At 43.7% G+C, this 16,250-nt stretch overlaps 1 protein-coding gene across 1 annotated transcript in view; it reads left to right on the top strand.

Annotated features, from left to right (window-relative positions):
• The window catches only part of CRYBG3 (crystallin beta-gamma domain containing 3), a 175,928-nt gene that overhangs the window by 97,676 nt on the left and 62,002 nt on the right, over positions 1–16,250 (top strand). Inside the window, exons 5-7 of the mRNA XM_044284494.1 lie at positions 981–1,028; positions 5,477–5,592; positions 13,018–13,165. Coding sequence (XP_044140429.1) covers positions 981–1,028; positions 5,477–5,592; positions 13,018–13,165 — 312 coding nt within the window. The remainder of the gene's footprint in view (positions 1–980; positions 1,029–5,476; positions 5,593–13,017; positions 13,166–16,250) is intronic.

Raw genomic sequence — 16,250 nt, 5'->3', positions numbered from 1 at the left:
GCCGGCGTAGGCGTTCGCCTATATGGTTGCGCCGGCCCTGTACACATAAGATAAGTATCATCTGAAATGCAGATGATCAGTCATCCATGGGATTGTGCATATGAATTATTCCACCAACAACATGGCAGACTGAACTTTTTCAGCAGATGAGGTCTGCCGTTCTGTCCATCTCATCAAACCATAAGATGTCATCAGATTTCTGGCTATCTGTGGCTAGCTTAGCAAAATGTTAAGCTAAACCTTGCAAATTCTTCCTCCCTTAAACTGCCCATACATATGATATCCAGCATAGCCCAAAATTCTGATGTGAATGCCGGCAGCCAGATAGTCCCTCGGCAACTGTTGTCATAGGAAAACTTTGAGCATATCTGAACTTTATTCCACTTGGTGGTAAACCATGGCCGAAAGGGACTGGAAGTGCTTTCTTCCCCTTTCAACCAAGTGTTCATGTTTCTGGGGAGGTTGGATAGATGTAATGTGTATATCTAGACTTTGAATCTCTCTTCTGACATCATACAGAGAAAGAATTATGGTTTGGAAAACAAGAAAAATGGGAGAATTTACAATAGTGTAGGATCAAAAGTGATAATTTTTACTAAAAAGCCCATAATCCTATATTTATATATAGATTCCAGGGGGTAAATGGTTGTATGCTGCTCTTGCCAGCAAGGAGCAATCATCATTTGGCGCTTCTCCCATACTGTCAATGTGCTGTACAAAGTGCTGTAAAAAAACTGGAGGAAAGAAAATACGAAAAACTGAAAAAATACTCCCTAAGTGACATAATAATAATAATAGTATAATGCAAGGGAAAACTGTTGTGCATGGATATATAAAAACCACCTCAGTTATATATTAACCCTGCCGGAGTCTAATTAACGTCCTGCACAGGGATATTTATTTCTACACCTATTTTTACATATATCGAATCAATACATACCAATTATTCTGGTAAATACTTTTTTCTTTCATGATTTCAGGATTTCGATCATTCAGAATCTTTAAAGTTCAACCCAAGGCCCGGAAAGGTTTGTTTTGCATTGTTTTATACTCATTATTACACTTACTTAGGTGGCTTTAAATATAACAAAATTTTAAGTGTACCTATATAATATTAATGGCTCTAAAATTCTGTACTGATTAATTTCATAATTGATTTCATAATACAGTATATCTTTGCAATTTTTTAGGGGGTGGAGTTTGCTAAAAAACAGATTTATACAACTCTTATTGAACTCAATAATACATCTGTCTTCATTTAGGTATTATGCTCCCCCTAGTGGAGACTAGAGGTAGAAAATAACTTTATGTTATATAAAGTTAAAGGCTATATACACCTTTGGGAGCATTTGTTTATTATTGCATTGTACTCATTTGAGCTAAAAATCATTTTTCTAATTGGTCTTTATTTAAAATAGGTAGTCCTTGTTTCTGTTCAGGGCTGAGATGCTCTAATACAGGGATCAGAATTTTCTCTCTGCTCCATCAGCCAGCTAATCTGAGGGCTCCTTATCTCTGCTCTCTGACATTATAAACACTCATTATAGCTCAGTTTCTATCTTACTGATAAGAATGTGGCTTAAATAGGTGTTTATGACCTCTTAGTAAATTAGAGATAAGCACATGGTGAAAGTAAAAAGTACCATTCACACAGCTAGACTAAAAGTTAACCCTTTGTGACAGAAAGGCTCAATATTTGTAATAAAGACCGATTGAAAAATGATTTTAACCCAAAATTTAATGTAAAATGCAATCATAAAAAAAAAAAAAAAATGCCTCCGAAAGTGTACATAGCCTTTAAGGTCTAATTCTGATCATGGTAATTTCCATCTGTGCACTATCCAGACTGCACCTGCATAGCACATTAAAATAAATGGCGCAATTCACGCATCAGTTTTTGCGCACGTTTTCCGTGAATGGGTGAATCTGTGTTTTGTGGCTGGTAATCGGAATGGCCATCAAAATCTGGTCTAAATTCACATGTTGAGAACTTTACATAGATTTACACATGGAATCCCCTCTGAAATCCACATCAAGTCCACACTCAACCTGCCTGCCATGCAAATAAATCAGGTCTCAACAATAGATTTTTGTCCGTGTCTCTGCCCCCGTTCACAAGAATAATGTAGATGTTCTTTATTTTTGTGAATTCTGCACAGAAGAACCATATATTAGCTCACTTAATGACAATGAGACTAATCTGCATGAGTCCAAATGCCTGCCTCGGATTTCTGCCACGGATACTCTAGTAAAAATACGGGTTGTATTTCCCATAGGCAAATCTTTAGAAACTGAGCATCGTCTCGTATCAAAATATATTATGAAATTAATTAGCACTGAATTGGATAGATATACTTTTCTATGTTTTGTCATTGGCCTACAACTGATGTGAAATTTCATCTCATAGTGTTTTTGGGCTCTGGGAAGCAGTGGGTGTCCCTGTTTATTACTTTAGTTTCGCACGTCGAAAGAAAGTTGCACAAGACTGGCCAACTACTTGAAAGGGCAACTCTAACATTTGACATTTCTTAGGCTAGTTCAAAGTTGTTGTTTTTTTAAATACTTATGAATGTCGTGTGTTGTCATTGAGTTTCTTATGTTAGGGGTTGAGTACCTCTTTAAAAGGGTTATCCAAGACTAGTAAATGTCCCCCTCACACTGAATATACTTACCTGGATCCCCACGCTGCTCCTGGTCCCGCACCGCCCCGTGTGCAGATGGGGTGTCGGGTGGGGTGTCGGGGCGGGGGGGGAGCAGCCAATGGCAGGCGGTGACGGGGACAAGCCTCCCTAGCATCGCAGGTGAAGAATGGATAGTAACCCTAAATCTTGTGAATTTTACTTAATTCTATAAATATGTCATCTTCCTATTTCATGACATATTATAAATATGTCAACCTCCTCCAAATATATCATCTTCCATAGGAACACTGCCTGGTGTCCTTATGGTTCCATGTTACGGACCTTCTGTTTGCCAGAGGATGTGGCCTGTATATGGCTTCATGTACTGTTCTCTCCTAAAAACAATGCTTCTAGGGAACATCATCTCCCTAGTATAGCTGGACATGCCAAGGAGCCATATGGACCCATAGATTTCTATGGGTGCCAAATTTTGGATCCATACAGCACTGATACATAATACAGCCATGTCGAGTACATGTGTGTATTTATTACTTACATAACTTCTGATATGTTACAGTAGTGTTTATATCAGTGAAGGTTCTGGTGCTGAGACCCCCACCGTTTGCAAGAACTGGAGAAGAAGAGCGACATGACCTTTAGCTTCCATTAGCATTTTCCGTGGTTCCTTAGGCTGCCAAATAAAATTTACCCATTTTTTATTTGTACAAAAGTGTGTTATAAAGAAGAGGTATGTATTATGTACCAGATACGTTACAGCATGAAGGTTTCTACAGCCGGCCTCACTGTTGTCATTTGTGCTCATACTATATTCAAGTCATACTGTCCTATGAAATTACTTACTACGCCATCCATGGGGTAGAATGCCGGTGCCCAGACATTACTGACTGACAGAAGGACCCTGCGGCACAATAGTTAGTATTGCCCATTAGCAGAAGTAGAGCAGACTAATTCATCATGCAGGTAAAGAGTCCTCATTTACCTAATCTTACATTATCGATCGCCTTTTCCTTAGACTTTGTCTTTAATTTAAAAGCTGATTGTTTCATCACTGGCGCACTGCATACTAATGGAGCCTTTTCAATGTCAGGGGCGCTAGAGGTTCATTACGAAACACCAGCATAATTAACTTGTTCTGTTAAACACTCATCATTACTTTGCAAAACAAGCGAAGCTCATCTGAAGGTTCAAAAAGTCGCCTCTGTGATCTTAACACAACATGCCAAATTAACATTTTATTAGTAAACTACAAAGGAGCCGTACTAATGTGCCACCGGCTGCTAATAAATAATCCTAATTGATTCCAGGCTGATTTATCTGTTTGTAGCGCACAAGGAAGGGGTGGAAGGGGGTCTGTGAAGTCTCTCTAAGTGAAGTCCTTAATTATATTATCAAGGAAGGATTCTCAATAAAGAGGTTGTCCAGTTTTGAAAAATTATTTTCATATACCCGATTAGGGAATTTTGAGTTATGGTAGTTTCACACAGCTCAATTTTCAAGCAGAATACGAAGGACACATTTTTTTGGGCTTTTGGCCGGAAAAAAATGTTGCATACAATGTTTTTTGTCCAGCCGAAAACCAGCCCTTATGCTAGAAAGCAGCCGGTTGCCCACAGAATCTATAGTCAATGGGGTCTAGCGGTGAATGGCTTATTCAGCTAGGCCAGATGCGGTGAACTCCGGCAGGTTGTTTTCTGCCAGAACAGCCTACTAGATCCATTAAACGCAAATGTGAACCTACCCTTAATAGAGAAAGGTATGCGAATGAGCTCTTAACAAGCTCTGCCTCTAATGCTGCCAAATGTAACGCAGCTATCCTATAAGTCAATGTTCGATATTTTAAAAGGTCTTGAGATATGATGTGGATAATAAGTAAGCCAGGATCTCATCTGCAGACAGCTGTTTCGAGGTGATTGCCCCTCATCAGAGCAGAGAGTACTGGCTTAACTGGGTAAGAGGCCTAGGTCAGGATTTGGGGAATACAATATCTCTTTATGGGGAACGCCTTAGCAATCACCCCAAAAAAGCTGTCTGCAGATGAGGTGCTGGCTTAATTATTATCCAAGTCATGTCTCAAGGACATTTAAAAGGTCAAACATTGACCTATAGGATAGCTATTCTGCATCTGATGGCATTAGAGGCAGAGCTTTTTAAGAGCTTGTTTATTAAGAGCTTCTTCCCAGAATTCCAAACAAGAGATACCTAGCCTATAAAACTCCTCCTCCTAAGGGGGTCTCCATAAGGAGATATTGTATTCCCCAAATCGTACCCTTAATAGAAGGGTATCCTACATTTAAGATCGTCATCTCTTGGCCAGAGTTGAGAGCAGTTACAAATAGCGCCTGGAAGACCTGTCTTGTCCTGAATTACACAGACAGCTGTGTAATGCTTAATTGCACCCGTGGGGGTGCTGCAGAGAAATTGAACACATGCCAGGTCTTCCAGAAGTTTGCAGTGGATTGCAGGAGATCCCAGCAGGAAGCACATTGCAATCAGTTTATTTTTAATTTAATCATCAGGATCAACCCAACCAACTTTAATAGGGTGGATCTTGCTGATGGGTGCTCTTTAAATTTGAAACAATAAATTAGTATCTTTGAACAGCCCCCTGATCTCGCTTTCAGGGAACTGTAAAAGACGCCCTCAATAACGATATCTGTTGCTCTTTGAGTTAAGGTTGAGAAACTGAATGATAACAGTAAAAGGATAAAGAATATGTTTTTATACGAGGTGTAGAAAATGAAGTGATTACAAATGCATAGAAAATGACATTTCATGTAGTTCTGCTAGAATATACACCAAGTACCAAATCATGATGTGTCCTTCACTAAATACAGGTGATCCTTTCCGACATAGTAGATCAGGAGAACAAGATTGAGCTCAAAGCTGACGTCCTGGACGCAACATCTTGGGAGTATCCTAATGGAGTAAATATCCGGGTCATCAGGGGATGGTAAGGAAAAACACATATTATTATTAATACATCTGGTACCATTATTCTTTTGTACAGACAGCATGTTTAGCGGCTCTCAGAAAAAGTATCTGGTCACATTTCTCTCTGCCAAACCACCAGATGAAGATGCCAAACCAAAGTGGCCAGTTTATGAATCAAACCAAATTCCCATGGGCATAGCTATAAATTTATTTATTTAAACTTGGGACCTATGACTGTCTGCCCCTGTGAAATGTAGGGGTCAAAATTCTACTGCCTCGTTTCAGTTCTCACTACCAATCATTCTGCAGTTTGGCAAGTGACACTGGTACCTCGAGACCCATTATTGTCCCACCATGTATTGAGGTGCCTGTTGGTGTTCAGTACATTGGAGTTACATATTCAACAGATCTACTGAAAAGATGATTAAAAATATTGTAATACCTGTCTGGCTGATCCCATGCTACAGCCTCAGAGGCAAATCTTGATGTTCCTGGTTCCAATGCAAAATCTGTAACCAGTCTTCCCAACTATCACTATTTGGGCGCCCCTAAACTCCATGACACAGGTACAGATGCAGCCTCTTTACCGCCTATAGTTACACCCCTATAAAACCTTTATTATAATCCAGAGATTGATTCCAATTCTTCTGGCTTCCGAGATGAAATCTCTCAGTATTATGGGATATGTCGCTAAATATATATATATTATTATTTTTTTTTTTTTAAAGTCACTCCATGTATTCTACTTCCTGTCTTGACTCTTTAACTTCTTAGTTTTTAGCACAGGAGACAGTCTCACTTAGATCTCTCAGTCAAGCTTTCACTACAGCCAGAGAAAGCCCCCTGTAATAACTCATTTAGAACATCACATTACGTTCATCAATGCAATGCTCTTATGTAGGCGTCTTTATCTAGACCTATCAAAGAAAAAAGGAGCTGTCATAGTGTTATTCCAATTCTACACCTACTGTTATCATGAGGATTACCCTTCAGATAACATCTTCCCCTCACAGCAGCAGTAAACTGACAGTGGAATGCCTATGTACTTAGGAGGTCTTATCATTTATGTTGACTTCTACAGAAGGACAATACATTGTATTCAATTTTCAATGGCATACTACTGCCGAAATGAAAAATGTGTCCCTTTAAGTCTGAACAATAACCTGCCCCATGAGATTTAAGGGACTATATTCAAGGGAGTGCGGAAGTGCACGAAATGGCCAACGCCTAAATTCCCATCTCTTACTTGCAACTGAAATAAAAGGAATCTAACTGTATGGTGAGTGCCATGTCTTTTAGTTATTCTGGGACTGCTAGTTACAGTTTTTGTGGCATGAGGCACCACCTCTGATCACTTGGATTGACTCCTTATGAGCATCTGCAACGAGTGACTATAGAAAGCCTTAAGTGGTACTAGTCCACTATCATTTATTGGACTAGGTTAAAAAGGTTTTCTGGGTATTTCTCCTAATTTGTGTTTGTTGGAGGGAAAATGTTTTACATAGTACTTACGTAGGTACTGACACTGCTGCCTCCCCTGTGCTCGCGCACAATGCGAGTCTTCAGCCTGGGTCCCAACTGGAGGTGGCCACTTCTTTGGCAGCTGAACAGGAAAAGAAGCAACCACATCCGGTTGGGATACAGACTGAAGACTCGCATTGTGCGCAAGCACGGGGGAGACGGTGGTGTGGGAGGAGAGTAAGTGCCATGTAAAATATCTTCACTGCCTGGCCCTGTCAATCAAAGTGGAGTGGGCGAGGCAGTTGCAGAGAGATCTGAGCCTTTAGGTGTAACGGTAACGCCCCCGTTGCGCCTAGAGGCTCATTTGCATATATTAAAACACAATTTTTCTCAGCAATGCGGACACATATGAACATGGAACCAACACAGATGCCGTCAGCTGCCAAGCGCACATGTAACAGGTCAGCCAGTGTCATAGGTACAAATCTGCTGACAGATGCCCTTTAAACTTTTGAGGTGCATCTGTTGAGAACTGTGTATACTTTTTCCAGTAGCAATCATTATAAATGTGAATGGGCTCTGGTCTACAGACCGTTTATGTAACTGATATGGACTTTAACCCGTATCCACACACATTAGCAATGTAACATAGGCCTATTAAGGTAAATTCAAATAACTTTAGAACAGGAAGAATTTATTTGTGAGCGGCACAGTCATATTTTGCATCATTTGTTACCCTGGTAACCTGCGATTTCTGAAATATGAAATTCAGTGTTAAAAATGATATCATTCCTGTTGAAAAATGAAGCCTTCATGGTGCACATATTCCTAGTGCTATCAGTGGTTGTCAGGTGGGACATATCTGACATTCTAACCGTACTTAATGAGGGCGTTAAACGTCAGTATTTATCGCTGGGAGTTTGGCTGACCACTCCATCTTTTTCTAATATTGTCTGGAATGTGTTTATTGCATGCAAGTATTCTAGGGAATTTATGGCTTTGCTTTTGAGAGGAAATTGCTTATTTTCAGTTCTGGCTCAAGTTTACAAAAGAGAAAAATTACAGCTTAGAAAATGAAGAGAGAAACACAGATATACGCGAAGACAGACTGTCTGCCCTTGTGTGCAAAGAAACACAAATACGGGTCATTAATCTAGGTTCTCGAGCCAGAGTAAACAACTGGTGTCATCCAGAATATATACAGCGCCACCACAGGCTAGAAGATGAATTACAGAATGAAAATGCCATTGGGTTTTAGGGCCCATATGGTAGAGGAAACCCAACCCAAGTTATTCCCTGCCCATGATATGAGCATATAACATATGCAATGGGTCTGTTCTCCGAGTACAAGAACTACTCAAAAATGAAGATTGAATAAATGACAGCGATCGTTTCATAAATCATTGCTTTTTGCTGATTGGAAAGCTATATAAGAACATGTGGAACCACACTTTAATGTGGAGCATAAAACATTAATAAGAAAGGGAATATTTAGAAATTTTGGACAACATCATCTTGGGGTTTTCCTCAAGATTACAGTTACTTGTTGTTAAGCAGTGAGGTGGAAAGTGAAATCCGAATATACAGCACCCATTAAAATCATGCTTCTATAAATCATGTTCCTTTAGCACAACACCGCCAGGTAAGTGTAATACCATTTACTTGGTTGTCCTTGTGGCAGCGATGATGGTGACCAATCTGCTGTTGATGGCACAGTACCTTCTCCAGGTGGTGCAGTCCCCAACAATATGGACTATATACAAGAGGAGCAATCTCTGTTCCCGCAACCACCATGCATGCCCTGCGACCGGACCCCAGGGGCAATATGTGAGTGTTGGTGGGCCCATGGGGGTAGTAGTAGTTTTACTAACTGTTCTGTAGAGCTCCCTGGGCCAGTGTGCAGTGATTGGAAGGACAGCACCAGTTCCTTCGGGGCACACTCTGTTGTCCAGGGACTCCCGCCAGATGGTGGTTGAGGTTCCCATGGTGGAATGGTTTAAGGTGCCGTGGAGGCAGGGTCCCTGGTGTTCGTGACGCCAGCACCATTAGGTGCAAAGGAAGGTAGTAGAAAGGATGAGGAGTCAATGGTTGTGAACAACTGAACTTTTACTTGATTGTCTCAGAGCAGTCAGTACAGTTCATCTACAGTGGGATGCAAAAGTTTGGGCAACCTTGTTAATCTTGATGATTTTCCTGTATAAATCGTTGTTTTTTTGCGATAAAAAATGTCAGTTATATATATATCATATAGGAGACACACACAGTGATATTTGAGAAGTGAAATTAAGTTTATTGGATTTACAGAAAGTGTGCTATAATTGTTTAAACAAAATTAGGCAGGTGCAAAAATTTGGGCACCACAAAAAAGAAATAAAATCAATATTTAGTAGATCCTCCTTTTTCCTGTAGGTTCCAATGTTAGTCTGGATTCTGGTTGAAGGTATTTTGGACCATTCCTCTTTACAAAACATCTTTAATTCATTCAGGTCTGATGACTTCCGAGCATGGACAGCTCTCTTTAAGTCACACCACAGATTTTCAATTATATTCAGGTCTGGGGACCGAGATGGCCATTCCAGAATGTTGTACTTGTTCCTCTGTATGAATGCCTTAGTGGATTTTGAGCAGTGTTTTGGGTCATTGTCTTGTTGAAAGATCCAGCCCCGGCGCAGCTTCAACTTGGTCACTGATTCCTGGACATTGGTCTCCAGAATCTGCTGATACTGAGTGGAATCCATGCGTCCCTCAACTTTGACAAGATTTCCAGTCCCTGCACTAGCCACACAGCCCCACAGCATGATGGAACCACCACCATATTTTACTGTAGGTAGCAGGTGTTTTTCTTGGAATGCTGAGTTATTTTTCCTCCATGCATAACGCCCCTTATTATGGCCAAATAACTCAATTTTAGTTTCATCAGTCCACAGCACCTTATTCCAAAATGAAGCTGGCTTGTCCAAATGTGCTTTAGCCCCCCTCAAGCGGCACTTTTTGTGCTGTGGGCGGAGAAAAGGCTTCCTCTGCATCACTCTCGCATACAGCATCTCCTTGTGTAAAGTGCGCTGAATGGTTAAACGATGCACAGTGACTCCATCTGCGGCAAGATGATGTTGCAGGTCTTTGGTGCTGGTCTGTGGGTTGCCTCTGACTGTTCTCACCATTCGTCGCTTCTGTCTATCTGAGATTTTTCTTGGTCTGCCACTTCGAGCCTTAACTTGAACTGAGCCTGTGGTCTTCCATTTCCTCAATATGTTCCTAACTGTGGAAACAGACAGGTAAAAACTCTGAGACAGCTTTCTGTATCCTTCGCCTAAACCATGATGGTGAACAATCTTTGTCTTCAGGTCATTTGAGAGTTGTTTTGAGACCCCCATGTTGCTACTCTTCAGAGAAAATTAAAAGAGGACGGAAACTTACAATTGCCCCCCTTAAATACTCTTTCTCATAATTGGATTCACCTGTGTATGTAGGTCAGGGGTCACTGAACTTACCAAGCCAATTTGAGTTCCATTAATTAGTTCTAAAGGTTTTGGAATCAATAAAATGACAACAGTGCCCAAATTTATGCACCTGCCTAATTTTGTTTAAACAATTATAGCACGCTTTCTGTAAATCCAATAAACGTCATTTCACTTCTCAAATATCACTGTGTGTGTCTCCTATATGATATATTTAACTGACATTTTTTATCGTAACGACCAACGATTTATACAGGAAAATCATGACGATTAACAAGGTTGCCCAAACTTTCGCATCCCACTGTATATAGCAAAAGTAATCATCCAAATATTGGCTCAGCTGTAATCCTTGTAACAGGCTTGGCAATAGGTTCAATGAGATTTTCCTTCAGCAGATAGGAGAGATTCCTTGTTACTTCTACCTACACTATGTCCACACTCTAGCACTCGGGTACTGGATATAATAACTTCTTACTTGTAATTAGCCAACCACAGGGCGGTCTTCCTAACCGCAGGCAAAATCCTCTGCTCCATTATTTGGACAGGATGCTTTCATTAACTCTGGTCCACAATGTCCATAGAGGAATGTGGTAATGGACAACCACGCGTATAGTCGTCTGGCTGTGTCCAGGTGCTTTTAGGCTTCTCCCGGTCACTGGTGCTGTGGAGTCCATAAGCTAATGCTGCTTCTATCTCCACTAGACTTTCTCTATATCCATGAATTCACTCTGGTCTGTGCTAGGTAGCTGTAAGGATGCTCTCCCTACTCCCTCAGCTTGGCCATGGCCAAGGGGCTAAGATAGCAGCTACATATTGGACTTATTCTCTTCTGCTCCTCACTCCTTCACTAACTTCCTCCCTTCTCCTTTTGCCTTAGCACACCCTGAGATATGTATATGTGGTGCCAGCAACACCTAGGGGTAAATGTATGTAATGCCATGCTCAAATAAAACTGCCTGTTATATGGAATTACAGCTATATCAGAAATACATTGACATGCAGGAATCTGCACCATCTTACAGTTCGCATGCAGAACTGTGTCTCACTCTCTCAGTGGTTCTTCTGCATCTGACAACAAAGGTCTTCCTGCACATCTGCTTATTCCCTGTGGGGAAAGTACCAACTTGCTTGGAGAGCACTGGCAGAGTTACCCCAACACTGACCTTTGGCCCATCCATTGCCATATTACCTGACAGTTAACAGTTCACTGTCACCAATAGGGTTAATCACTAAACCTTGCAGACCATCTATAATGCCCCTCAACACCCTGTCCATGGTGTATATCTTCCCCAAGGTTTCATAGACCGCCTGTGGCATCACTAATATATGTTCCTATCATGGTCTCAATACATAAAGGGCATTTCACCCACATTAGTCCAAATCATATTTATCAATCTCGCTGGCATATCTCAGTGGCATAAGGAACATCTTAGGTAGACTACATGGCATATGACATGCTATCACCATATGGCTTATTATACCTGGGTGTAAATTACATGGCACAGCCATAGTTGCCAACAGTCCCCAATTTGCCATGATTATCCTGAGACAATCCTGCCAAATTTGACTTGTCTTGGACCAGAAATGGGTGGACTTAAAAAAAACTCACCCAGAAATGGCGGTCCAGGTAAACACCTCAAATTTACCAATGCAAATATTGGTAAATATGCACACGTGTGAGAAGATACTCTTTTCTTGTAAGAGAGACCAAGGCTGTTTTTATAACCTTCTCTCCAAAACTTGGTGTCCAAGGGTCTAGTTATAGTTGTTTTATATATTCTTAGAAGAGAAGGCATAAAAATTTACAATGATGCACTCATCCAGGAAGGTAGAAGAAGTATTGTCTAGATAAATACAGCTCTTGCCATACAGGTGGTTAAATATATGATATATATATATATCTTCTTATCCTCTTGAGCCTAGCAGACAGATGACTTCATTTAGGCCTGGCCATCGATCAGCTGTAGGTTAGAGTCATTTTTAATAGCATTGTTGTGGGACATTTTCCGGATGAAAAGGTATATCGGAAATGGATTTGTCTATTTGCCAAGACAAGTATAAAAATCCTTTATAATATAGGTACGGGTTCTATAATACCAATTCTCCTGAGATAGGCTAATCTTATATTTATATTAACACATTCTTAAAAGGACCTAACCCGTCCCACAATTCCCTGGGGCATTCCCATAATTAGGTTCTTATTAAAGTGTTCTGCAAAAATCCCCTTAGTACTTATGTCGAAAGTAATTTAGTAATGGGGCCAGATTCTCTGCCGTTTTCTTTCTGTTACCTGTATTTGTTATATTACTAATATGAATTCCATTCCCTCCCCTTTATATGTTTTATCCATTGAAATATCTGTGCACTTTAAAACACACAAACACATAGATATTTCTGTTTATATAGGATATGTCTTTTAATAACGAGGTAAAAATAATTTTGAGAAGGTCGTGATGATACCGTAGTTAATTTACTTCCGCAGTATGTCTGTGTTTCTCAGCCTACGTTTTCTTTCTCGATCGCAGCTGGATCCTGTATGAGAAACCACATTTTGAAGGTCAAGCACATGTCCTTGAGGAGGGGGAAGCTGTGTTACGGCACCTTTGGGACCAGCAAAGAGCCAACGCTAAGCCAGATAAAATCACTATAGGCTCAGTGAAGAGAGTAGTGAAGGTATGTACAGTAATTGTGTGATGTCACACCTCTCGAATAATGCTAAACCCGTGGTATGAAGGCTACCGCAGTCGGGTGCGTGAGGTTTGTCAGAGCAGCAGTAAGGCTATGGCTAGTAAAACCTTTTATAAAATAATTGTTTGCTAGGCAGTGGCCGAAATATTTTTAGACTTTGGGCCTCATGCACACGACTGTATTTTGTATCCCCGTCCGATTTGCATTTTTTGTGGATTTCACACAGACCCACTAATTTGTATGGGTCAGCAAAAGAAAACAAAAACGGACAGCATACAGATACATCCGTGTGTCTGTTCTGCAAATTATAGAACATGACCTATTTTTGTCAAGGAATAGTCACTTCTACTCATGGGAGTGAGAAAAATGCAGATTGCATATGGAAGGTGTACGTATTTGGCAGATCCGTGGTTTGTGAACCACAGTATGGACATGGATGTGGGCATGAGGCCTTAGCTAGCAGCAGATACTGCAACCGGCAAGTGGCTACTATGGACACCAGTGGAGTCACTATCTAGCCAACTAATGAAAGGCGACCCTAAACTTCCCCCCGGAGGTGAATCCACCCTTTAGAAATACATTCTCTTGTGGCAAGTAATCAAAATGGGATTGTCTTCTGCTGGATCCTTGGGGCCCTGTTGTATTAGAGGCCTGGACCAACTGGAGAATTCGCTGGTACCCTAGTGGGTCATATTCGTAAGGCAAACCTTAGATTTATTTTGAGGATAGATACGTGGAGTGGTGCAGCATATTCCTCAGCAGAGGTCGCACTACGTTTTTTGCAGAGGAGTAAAAATACTCCTCTGACCATTTTTGAGGAGTATTTTTACCTGAGGATGAGTACGTTGCGGTAGTTCAAATACATCATACGTAGGCCTACACTTGTTCAAATCTGCGGTTGGAGCCTCTGTTGCAGATTCTGTCGAAAGACCAGACAAAAAAGCCTAATATGTAACACTTTTGTGTCCAGTAAAAAGACAGGATTCTGAACAAAAACTGAACGGATCCTGTAATAGTCGGTGGAGTCTGTTCAGCTTCTTCCCTGTGGGGTGACAGGAGGAGGGGGAAGCAGGATCACTAGTGGGGTGACAGGAGGGGGGGGGGCAGGATCACTAGTGGGGTGACAGGAGGAGGGGGAAGCAGGGTCACTAGTGGGGTGACAGGAGGAGGGGGAAGCAGGGTCACTAGTGGCGTGACAGGAGGGGGGGCAGGATCACTAGTGGGGTGACAGGAGGAGGGGGAAGCAGGGTCACTAGTGGGGTGACAGGAGGAGGGGGAAGCAGGGTCACTAGTGGGGTGACAGGAGGAGGGGGAAGCAGGGTCACTAGTGGGGTGACAGGAGGAGGGGGAAGCAGGGTCACTAGTGGGGTGACAGGAGGAGGGGGAAGCAGGGTCACTAGTGGGGTGACAGGAGGAGGGGGAAGCAGGGTCACTAGTGGGGTGACAGGAGGGGGGGGAGCAGGGTCACTAGTGGGGTGACAGGAGGAGGGGGGAGCAGGGTCACTAGTGGGGTGACAGGAGGAGGGGGAAGCAGGGTCACTAGTGGGGTGACAGGAGGAGGGGGGAGCAGGGTCACTAGTGGGGTGACAGGAGGAGGGGGAAGCAGGGTCACTAGTGGGGTGACATGAGGAGGGGGAAGCAGGGTCTCTAGTGGGGTGACATGAGGAGGGGGAAGCAGGGTCTCGAGGGGGGTGACAGGAGGGGGGGGGCAGGATCACTAGTGGGGTGACAGGAGGAGGGGGGAGCAGGGTGACTAGTGGGGTGACAGGAGGAGGAGGGAGCAGGGTCACTAGTAAGGTGACAGGAGGAGGGGGAAGCAGGGTCACTAGTGGGGTGACAGGAGGAGGGGGAAGCAGAGTCACTAGTGGGGTGACAGGAGGAGGGGGAAGCAGGGTCACTAGTGGGGTGACAGGAGGAGGGGGAAGCAGGGTCACTAGTGGGGTGACAGGAGGAGGGGGGAGCAGGGTCACTAGTGGGGTGACAGAAGGAGGGGGGAGCAGGGTCACTAGTGGAGTGACAGGAGGAGGGGGAAGCAGAGTCAGTAGTGAGGTGACAGGAGGAGGGGGGAGCAGGGTTACTAGTGGGGTGACAGGAGGAGGGGGGAGCAGGGTCACTAGTGGGGTGAAAGGAGCAGGGGGAGAAGGGTCACTAGTGGGGTGATAGGAGGAGGGGGAGCAGGGTCACTAGTGGGGTGACAGGAGGAAGGAGAAGCAGGGTCACTAGTGGGGTGACAGGAGAAGGGGGAAGCAGGGTCACTAGTGGGGTGACAGGAGGAGGGGGGAGCAGGGTCACTAGTGGAGGGGGGAGCAGGATCACTAGTGGGGTGACAGGAGGAGGGGGAAGCAGGATCACTAGTGGGGTGACAGGAGGAGGAGGGAGCAGGGTCATTAGTGGGGTGACAGGAGGAGGGGGAAGCAGGATCAATAGTGGGGTGACAGGAGGAGGGGGAAGCAGGATCACTAGTGGGGTGACAGGAGGAGGAGGGAGCAGGGTCACTAGTGGGGTGACAGGAGGAGGGGGAGCAGGATTACTAATGGGCTGACAGGAGGAGGGGGGGAGCAGGATCACTAGTGGGGTGACCGGAGGAGGAGGGAGCAGGGTCACTAGTGAGGTGACAGGAGGAGGGGGGAGCAGGGTTACTAGTGGGGTGACAGGAGGAGGGGGGAGCAGGATCACTAGTGGGGTGACAGGAGGAGGGGGAGCAGGGTCACTGGTGGGGTGACAGGAGGAGGGGGAGCAGGGTCACTGGTGGGGTGACAGGAGGAGGGGGGAGCAGGGTCACTAGTGGGGTGACAGGAGGAGGGGGAGCAGGGTCACTGGTGGGGTGACAGGAGGAGGGGGGAGCAGGGTCACTGGTGGGGTGACAGGAGGAGGGGGGAGCAGGGTCACTAGTAGGGTGACAGGAGGAGGGGGGAGCAGGGTCACTAGTGGGGTGACAGGAGGAGGGGGGAGCAGGATCACTGGTGGGGTGACAGGAGGAGGGGGGAGCAGGATCACTGGTGGGGTGACAGGAGGAGGGGGGAGCAGGGTCACTAGTGGGGTGACAGGAGGAGGGGGAAGCAGGGTCATT

The sequence above is a fragment of the Bufo gargarizans genome, chromosome 3 (assembly GCF_014858855.1).
Source record: "Bufo gargarizans isolate SCDJY-AF-19 chromosome 3, ASM1485885v1, whole genome shotgun sequence".
Taxonomy (NCBI): domain Eukaryota; kingdom Metazoa; phylum Chordata; class Amphibia; order Anura; family Bufonidae; genus Bufo; species Bufo gargarizans.
This window is presented reverse-complemented; position numbering and strand designations above follow the sequence as displayed.